Source organism: Etheostoma cragini, chromosome 13, assembly GCF_013103735.1.
Source record: "Etheostoma cragini isolate CJK2018 chromosome 13, CSU_Ecrag_1.0, whole genome shotgun sequence".
NCBI classification, from domain to species: domain Eukaryota; kingdom Metazoa; phylum Chordata; class Actinopteri; order Perciformes; family Percidae; genus Etheostoma; species Etheostoma cragini.
Genome location: NC_048419.1, coordinates 25183936 through 25193387, shown reverse-complemented (window position 1 = coordinate 25193387; position 9452 = coordinate 25183936). Strand labels below are relative to the sequence as shown.

General features: G+C 44.7%; 1 protein-coding gene across 1 annotated transcript in view; it reads right to left on the bottom strand.

Annotated features, from left to right (window-relative positions):
* The window catches only part of arl10 (ADP-ribosylation factor-like 10), a 15804-nt gene that overhangs the window by 4142 nt on the left and 2210 nt on the right, over nucleotides 1–9452 (bottom strand). Inside the window, exons 2-3 of the mRNA XM_034890008.1 lie at nucleotides 7357–7540; nucleotides 2335–2510 (exon numbers count right to left, since the gene is read on the bottom strand). Of these exons, the coding sequence (XP_034745899.1) occupies nucleotides 2335–2510; nucleotides 7357–7540 (360 nt within the window). The remainder of the gene's footprint in view (nucleotides 1–2334; nucleotides 2511–7356; nucleotides 7541–9452) is intronic.

Sequence of the window (9452 nt, the reverse complement as noted above, 5' to 3'; positions counted from 1 at the left end):
CTCCCAGATATCTCTCCCAGATATCTCTCCCAGATATCTCTCCCAGATATATCTCCCAGACATATCTCCCAGATATATCTCCCAGATATATCTCCCAGACATATCTCCCAGATATATCTCCCAGGTATCTCTCCCAGGTATCTCTCCCAGATATCTCCCAGAAATATCTCCCAGATATCTCCCAAATATATCTCCCAGATATCTCCCAAATATATCTCCCAGGTATCTCCCAGGTATCTCCCAGATATCTCCCAGATATCTCTCCCAGATATCTCTCCCAGATATCGCTCCCAGACATATCTCCCAGACATATCTCCCAGATATCATGAGCTTACTGGGCTGCACCTGCTCTGTTCAGAACACGTTAAACTTAAATTACTTCCCGATGAGTTTCATTTTCAGATTCCTCCTTTAATTTTTTGCCAATATTGCGAGTAGCGCTCAGTGCTCGGAGGATGAAAGCGGCGGCGCTCTCGACAGTAGATGTGACGGATGTTCCTGCTTCCCTCGAAGCGGCATGCATAATTCCACGAGTGCCTCGCGGGGAAGAGAGATGAGCGGAGGAGGAAATGTAGAAATGTTTATTTCACGAGTCTGATGATCACTGCTGTGTAACTGTTCCACTTACAACACGCCGGCCTCTTTTTTGTGCACTTCTATGTCAAAACCTAAAGACTTTTAAACATCAAAATGTCATTTATTAAATGTATTTGTGTCAAAATGACATGTAAACATGTTTTCTGAAAGACATTAAATAAGGAAGTGGACAAAATCTTCAAGATAGGTTTCCCCTTGGACCCTTTTGTTTTTCCTATTGGAGATAATAGCTGAAGACTTGCTCTACAGAATTATAATGTAGAGCAGACGCTGGCAGCTTGAAAAGAAACGCAAGAGTGTGAATATTATGGACTAATTAGTGTGAAGGTAGTCTCAAGTGGGTTAGGGTTAGGGTGTTAGGGTTAGGAGGTTAGGGTTAGGCGGTTAGGGTTAGGAGGTTAGGGTTTTATCTGTCTTCATTTTTTCATTTTTAACTTGCACACTTGTGTTTTATCTGTTTTATGAATTTTGTTGAGGAAAAGGAATAAGTATAAAGGTTGTGTAACACAGAGAGACTCGAAAGGTAACACTTTAAAGAAAAAGTGTGAATGTGTAGTGTCGAAAGATATAAAAAACGCGCGAAGACGGTTGTTGAGTAGCCACGAAAGTCAGCGCTAGATCGGCTTAATTAGTGTGAAGAAGAGTCCGAGGAGACGAAAGGTAACGTCTCTAAAAATAGAGTCGTGAAGGGAAGAGACAGTGAGGGGGATCACGATAGGAAGCACTAACATGGACTAGTAACTAGTGTGAAGGTAGTCTCAAGTGGGTTAGGGTTAGGAGGTTAGGGTTAAGGGGTTAGGGTTAGGGTAGAACACAGTGCCCTGGATGGGCGCTGTGAGGGGCACGGGCACAAAGGGACCACCTGTGTGAATAAAACACTTAAAATCTCCTTAAAAAACCTGGTTAGGGGGTTAGGGCCTTAGGGTTAAGGATTAGGGTTAAAGGTTAGGGTTAGGGGCTTAGGGTTAAGGATTAGGGTTAAGGGTTAGGGGTTAGGGGGTTAGGGTTAGGGGTTTAGGGTTAAGGATTAGGGTTAAAGGTTAGGGTTAGGGGTTTAGGGTTAAGGATTAGGGTTAAGGGTTAGGGTTAGGGGGTTAGGGGCTTAGGGTTAAGGATTAGGGTTAAAGGTTAGGGTTAGGGTCTTAGGGGCTTAGGGTTAAGGATTAGGGTTAAGGGTTAGGGGGTTAGGGTTAGGGGCTTAGGGTTAAGGATTAGGGTTAAAGGTTAGGGTTAGGGGGTTAGGGGTTTAGGGTTAAGGGTTAGGGTTAAGGGTTAGGGGGTTAGGGTTAGGGGGTTAGGGGCTTAGGGTTAAGGGTTAGGGTTAAAGGTTAGGGTTAGGGGGTTAGGGGTTTAGGGTTAAGGGGTAGGGTTAAGGGTTAGGGGGTTAGGGTTAGGGGGTTAGGGGCTTAGGGTTAAGGATTAGGGTTAAAGGGTTAGGGGGTTAGGGTTATATCTGTCTTAATGTTTTCATTTATAACTGTTTCTACCTGTGTTTTATCAGTTTTTTTGTTGTTGTTTAACTGATTTTGTGTAAAGCCCTTTGATTTGCCCTGCTGCTGACATGTGCTCTACAGATAAAGCTGCCTTGCCTTGAGGTGTAGAATTAGGAAAACAATGGCTGCCTAGAATGGTACAGTGGGAGAAGTTTATCTATAAAAGCTAAAACACAACAACAGACAGGTTTGTAGCTGTGACATTCATCTAAAAAAAAAAAAAAAGGGATTTAAATGACTTTACCTGCTTGTTTCCCAGGACAACCACGGGCAGCTGGGGCTCCACCCTCAGCAGGCGGTGCAGCTCAGCCTTGGCCAATGGGAGGCGGCTCCTGTCAGAGGAGTCCACCACGTACACCAGAACGTGAGTCTTCCTCACGTAGTCCGACCAGTACCGGCGCAGGTCCTCCCCCCCGCCGACTGCAGCAGACAAAACACCAACGTATCATAAAATACAGACTTTCTGCTTTAAAGTCCAAAACTTACTTATTTTTGCCTTTTGGCTCTACCCATTGGGGTTTAAGTCAACCAAAAGTCTTAATTTTTGGGACGGATGTGTGTTGCACGACCCAATATATTCCTCTACTTATTAAAATACCACCCCAACTTGTCTCCATATACGGTATACTTCCACCTTTGACATTGTAGATTAGATTAGATTATACTGTATTCATCCCACAGTGGGGAAATTCCCTTATAACAGCAGCATTTTCTACATTAAAAGCAAACAACAGACTATGGATTGAATGTAAAGTTGCGTCAAAGTAAGGTATTGTAAAGGTTTTGTAAAGTGCGGTTGCCATAGTACAAAAAAACAACATTGCAGTGTAAGTAAGTGACGTTAAAATTAAATTGAATATGTAATTAAAGTAATAAAGCAAAAGTATATCATGACATCAAGCATTAGGTATAATTTCCTATAAATGAGGTTTATTGACCATAAATTCCAAAAATAACTGTTAAACTAAAGTTAATAAGTTAGTGTTACGTAGAGTTGAAAACGTCAAAAAAAAGGGGACAAACGTTGAAAAAAGTGCTGGAAAAAGGGACAAAAATGTAAGAAAAAGTTAAAAACAACGATTAAATCAACATTAAAAGTATTGATTTTCAATTTTGACGGGAAGACAACACGAGGGTTAAGAAAAACTACTGCATTCGCTCTATGGCTCCCTACTGGCTAGAACCGCGATCTGGTAGCGGATCTGTAGTTCCAGTGACACCGCAATAATGGCTTCCCACCTGCAGGGGGCACCGCAGTGGAAACATGCTCTAGAGTGGTGCTTTTGCATCATTCTTTGTGGAGAAAGTCTTGCTCAGATGGTAAATGGACCGCGTTTATATTGAGCTTTTCTAGTCTTAACTTAACCAACGCTCTCAGTGCACACAGCTGCTGATTTAAATCCACTATTTGATCAGTCGACACAATCATGTAAATGTTGGTCGACTAAGCATCCATTTTAAGTCGAGGACAGCCCTAGAAGAAAGCACCCCAAAGGATTCTGGGACTTTTAAGTCAACACCGTCTCCGAGGTTCAGCACCGCTCAGCGAGAACTCTTTAGTGCGATTTTAATTAAAGGCAAGGCAGCTTTATCTGTAGAGCACATGTCAGCAGCAGGGCAAATCAAAGTGCTTTACACAAAATCAGTTAAAAAAACGATAAAACACAAGTGTAAACAGTTAAAAATAAAAACATTAAGCAACTTAATTCATTCTATAAGCTTGAGACTACCTTCCCACCAGTTAGTCCATGTTAGTGCTTCCTTTGGTGATCCCCCTCAGTGTCTCTACCCTTCACGACTCTATTTTTAGAGACGTTACCTTCGTCTCCTCGGACTCTTCTTCACACTAATTAAGCCGATCTAGCGCTGCCTTTCGTGGCTACTCAACGACCGTCTTCGCGCGGTTTTCAGATCTTTCGACGCTACACATTCATACTTTTTCTTTATAGTGTTACCTTTCGAGTCTGTCTTTCTCTGTCTTTCTCTGTATTGCACAACCTTTATACGTAAGAAATTAAACATTAAAGAAATTAAACCGATAAAACACATGTATCGTTCGAGTCTGTCTTTCTCTTTCTTTCTGTCTTCCTCTGTATTACACAACCTTTTAACAAAATTCATCATAAGAGAATATTGCTTGGAAACTAGCCAGTAATGCACCTGTCAGCAGCAATAAACACCTGTTCACCTGATACGGTACAGAGGGATGATCTCATGTTTTATAGTCGGAGGGAGGCCACCTCATTAGGTACACACACACACACACATGTACACACATACAGAGCACACACTGAGTCACGAGGGCGTGAATGATGTGTGCTTAAACTGAACTGAAGTTTGAGTCCTGAGGGCAGAACTACCTCTGCAATGTTTTCAAGGAGAGTGTGGCAGCACTTTTGGAGCAGTGGAGTGAGTTGTTGTTTAACTAAGGATTACAGGTGCATGATGTGAGGAAATTTCTAAATGCGTTTATTTTTGAATGATATGTCAATTGTGATAGGAGTCACAATATTGCAGAGAATGATCTTTTTTTGTATTATATGTATATGTTTATATTTTGCGAGGATCTGTATTAAACAGAGATTTTTGTCTTTAGTCTGAAGGAAAGTGTTTGTAGGCCAGGACGTCCCTGCAGCATTTTGAGTTGAGAAAGTTTCTCCAATCAAGATGAAAAATGAAATGAAACTAAACTAGTGCATAATGTACTGGCTGAGAATATGAGCCCCAACTTAACACACTTAACGCACTTCTTCCTGCTTTTCAGTTCCCTTTAGCACAAACCCCAATGTCAGCTGCTCACAGCTTAAACCTCCTCTTACTCGGGGCGGCCTCTAGTTCACCCAGTCCGCTCCATGTGGGCTGAGTCCGCATGAGCCCGGCTTCAAATCTGACATCCCACATCTCCCGCCTTTTCATGGCTATCCGCTATAATAAAGGCGAAAAACTCCTCTAGCTGATTTGGGGGCCTCATTCATAAACGTGGTGTACGCACAAAAGAAGGCGTAAGCCGCTCTTTTACGCACTAATCGGGATTAATAAAGGACCTGTTTTATGAATCCAAATATTTCTGTGTGTACTTACGTCCTATCTTTCGTCCGTACCCCACTTCTGTTTGACGCACAGTTTTACAAATGAGGCCGCTGATCTGCATCTTTTCGTTTAGAGTTAAAAGGCTTTCGGCTGGATTTCTCCCCTGACCCGGCTGTGCTGCCCCTGATGTGTGGAAGTCCACTCAGCTGATAACATGCCTCTGCGTTAATGTCAGACAAAGACTCTGACATTTACTGCACCGGGGCTACTACACTCTAAGTACTCCGAGTGAGTCGGCGGTGACGTGTGCTCTTCCTACTTTCCGAGATGCGAACCAGATTCTGGGCGCCCGGCGATCTCTGTGTTGAGATCATGAATAAATCAGCCGCTGAACGTGACACATTCCCTCCAAATACAGCCACAGAAGTTCCATCTGAAGCTGACTGCAGCTCACGCTCACACGGTCTGGGTGAGTGATTTATATCTTCTTTTCAGTGCAATGCTGATAACCACAATGTATGGGAATTTGTATGTCATGTTTGTGTGCCTCACCTTAAGTTTCTTAGGTTTACGATTTTGATGAAATACCTTTAAAATGGGCAACTGTGACTGTAATCCGAGTATCTTTGAGTTGTGGCAAAACAAGACATTTCAGGATGTCATCACGTTATGTCCCATTTCAAACTACTACAAACTACTATTTTTAGTCACTGTTTTATTCCTTATTGTGACTGTTATTGCCTCTCTTCATTTCAACCACAACCGACCGTCAGACATCTACCAAGAGCCTGGGTCTGGGCCTGGGTCTGGGTCAGTCTCAGGTTTCTGCCTAAAGGGAGTTTTTCCTTGCCACTGTTGCACTGTTGCTGGCTCTGGGGGGAACTACTAGAACTCCTTGTAATTTATAAAGTGGTCTAGACCTACTCTACCTGTGAGATGTCTCGAGATAACTCTTGTTATGAGTTGATACTATAGAGTAAATAATCTTCGTTATTTTACAGTGAAAGCAGCCGTTAGTTGCAGCCCTTTAACCCTTTAACCCTTTCTGTGAGTGAGATATAGTGCTAACCTTAGCATGCTAACTACTCTACGTTGTAGTCATCAGCCTGTTCATAACACAGTTGGTCTGAGGCTATTTTCAGCCACTGAGTCATTCTCATCATCCCACAACGGGCACTTCAGTCCTCTCTATGGAGTTCTTTGATACCGAGCGAGTTTAATGAAACAAATGGCTAATTGTGCTGAACAGATCAGCAAAAAAAAGTTCCCCAAATCGACATGTCATGCCTCGCAATGCTTTCTAGAGTCCACACAGCTCCCGCAGCGTTCCCTTACCAATGCTATGGTTTGGTTTTCAAGCCGACTTTTGAGCCGAGCGCAATCTCCGTGCACGCAAGTGAAGAAGAAGAACTAATCTCCATTTTAAACCAACACGCCGAAACCCAAATATGTCACGAACATTGCCGTATGCTGGACCTGTGCGTGCCGGGGTAGACTGCAGGCGGCACGTATAGAGCTCATTCAATTGTTTCATTAATATTTCAAAAAATGACTCATATTAAGAGTTTGAAGTCTTGAATCAATCCAACCAGCTACGAGATGAATGGCGAGCATAAAACATTTGATGCAGCGCACATTTTTTAAAAATGCAAAAAAAAAGTAAAAAAATGTGTAGCGAACCTCTCGTAGCCTTGAACGGCCGAAGCTCGCTCTAGCCATGCGCGGTTTAGCAGGTACGGTGAACGTGTCAATGCTAACAGCGACTTGGACCAATCAGAGACGTTGCTGTTATGCTTGGGATTGTGGGTAGTGTAGTTTTTCTCCATAGGATCGCAAATAAAACATGTTTTTCCATACAGACTTCTAGCTTCTACAAGACTTAAACTACGTAGCTCGTGCTCAGTCCGCCTCAGATGGTTCAGACCATGGAAATCCTTATTGAGCTCTCTACTCCGTCCGTTGCTGGTAGATGCCATGGGAGCGTCAGTAGCTTCGTCTCAGAGAACGAGTCGCCATGACCCAACAGGCAGCGAAGCATAGGCGTCAGTGTTGTTGTTGCCAGAGGTCTCCTTCTGCGGCCGTTGAGATTGAAAAACAACCTCGCAGATTCCAAACCGAAACGGGCCAGGAGTGTTTGCAAGTGTGTTTAAATTCCTCCGGTTCAGAGGCTTTAAAATGCCCGAGCAGTGTGAATGCGAGGTGTAAATGTAGAAAACAAAACAAAATGCAGCCTTACTCTCCAGGAAGTCGAGCTGGCAGGCGGGGACGTTGAGGCTCATGAAGTTAAAGCCGCGTGTCGGCCGGCAGCGGCCTCTCTTAGCTGCCGACTCCCCGGGGGTCAAGCCCTGCAGCATGCTGCTCTTCCCGGCCCCGTCCAGACCGAGGACCAGGACCTGACGCTTCTCCCGCTCCTCCTCCTCCTGCAGGCAGAGCACAGACACAATCGCCGTTCAGAACTGGTCCCAGAGGTAGACTGGAGGCTAAAAACTAAACCACAAACCATTGAATTAGGTTACTTGCTCAGTTAAAAAGTGAGGGTATGGAGAAATGGCTGGTTGGCCTTAGGACTACACATCAGGCGCACACTCTGCATGTTAAAACACAAGTGAATCTGAACAGAGAGGCATCGATACAGTACACCTTCTCTAAAATCAACAGGTTTCAACTGATAGGGCTGGGTGCCAGATTCAATCATTTTAAGGCACCAACGGAATCACCTCTAAATTATTGAGTAGAAAAAGAAGCCTCATAATTCAATACCTAAGGAGTTAATCTCATCAGTGTCAGTGAGCCAATAAGCACGCAGCATGCTTCTACCAAGATCTAATGCATGTGATTGGCTGTCTAACGTTACACGTTGTAGAGAGACAGGAAGGAAAAACTCTGTTACGTAGTAGAGGGTCTCATGTGGTCACAAAAAATGGTGGTTTGTAGTAGTTCAAGGCGTAGCAGGGCCCTGTGCGGCTCTACAACACAGCGTAGCAGGACGTAGCAGGGCACCGCACAGCGTAGCAGGACGTAGCAGGGCACAGCGTAGCCGGACGTAGCAGGACGTAGCAGGGCACAGCGTAGCAGGACGTAGCACAGCGTAGCAGGACGTAGCACAGCGTAGCAGGACGTAGCAGGACGCAGCACAGCGTAGCATGACGTAGCACAGCGTAGCAGGACGTAGCACAGCGTAGCAGGAGGTAGCAGGGCACCGCACAGCGTAGCAGGATGTAGCAGGGCGTAGCAGGACGCAGCACAGCGTAGCATGACGTAGCACAGCGTAGCACAGCGTAGCAGCACGTAGCACAGCGTAGCAGGACGTAGCAGGACGTAGCAGGGCACAGCAAAGCAGGACGTAGCACAGCGTAGCAGGACGTAGCAGGACGCAGCAGGGCACAGCAAAGCAGGGCGTAGCAGGACGCAGCACAGCGTAGCATGACGTAGCACAGCGTAGCAGGACGTAGCACAGCGTAGCAGGACGTAGCACAGCGTAGCAGGACGCAGCACAGCGTAGCAGGACGTAGCACAGCGTAGCAGGACGCAGCACAGCGTCGGTTCAGCACACGGCGACCGCTGCAAACATGATTTTGGAGCCTCCCTGATCCGAGTTTTATTGATCACAAAAAAACAGAACTAGCATGAACACAGGGAGCACTGGGTGTAAATTAATGTCCAACACCAAAATCCACAAGGGTCCAGGGGAACAAAGTGTATGTGTATTCTTCAGGTACCGGTACCAAAAGTCCCGGTATTGGTCTCAGATGCAACGATGCTTTGTGAATCGGGAACACAGTGAGATTAAAAATGTATCGCTATGCACATTTTTGAAACTGCGTAAAGTGTAATTAACTTTAAGATTTCACTTGTTTGACTTCAGACGTTACAATTGTTTTAATTTGAATAAATACTTAGATTTTTTTTAAACAAATCCCACACAAAGACAACTAAATAATAAAAGGATCTCATCAAATCAAATTGATTGAGAACACAGTGTTATTTAGATTTACGTGTGGAGAGATCCAAGGTTACTCTGAAGGGGAATGCCTCTAGAAAATAATCTCTCTGAGGCTCGATCATTCAAGTTAAGCGTGATATATTTTTAATAATAAAGATAAAACATCCCAGCTGTGAAAGGGCTGATATGAATTATGCTTATGCTAATAACCTCCACAGAAGCGCAGCCGCACATCAGCACACAACATGACTGAGGACCAACCTTTGTTGGATATAAAAAGAGGAGGTGGTTGACCTGGGTGGGGTCTCAGAGGGAGTGGAGGGTGCATGGTGCAGGGTGCAGGGTGGAGGGTGCAGGGTGGAGGGTGCAGGGTGGAGGGTGCAGGGTGG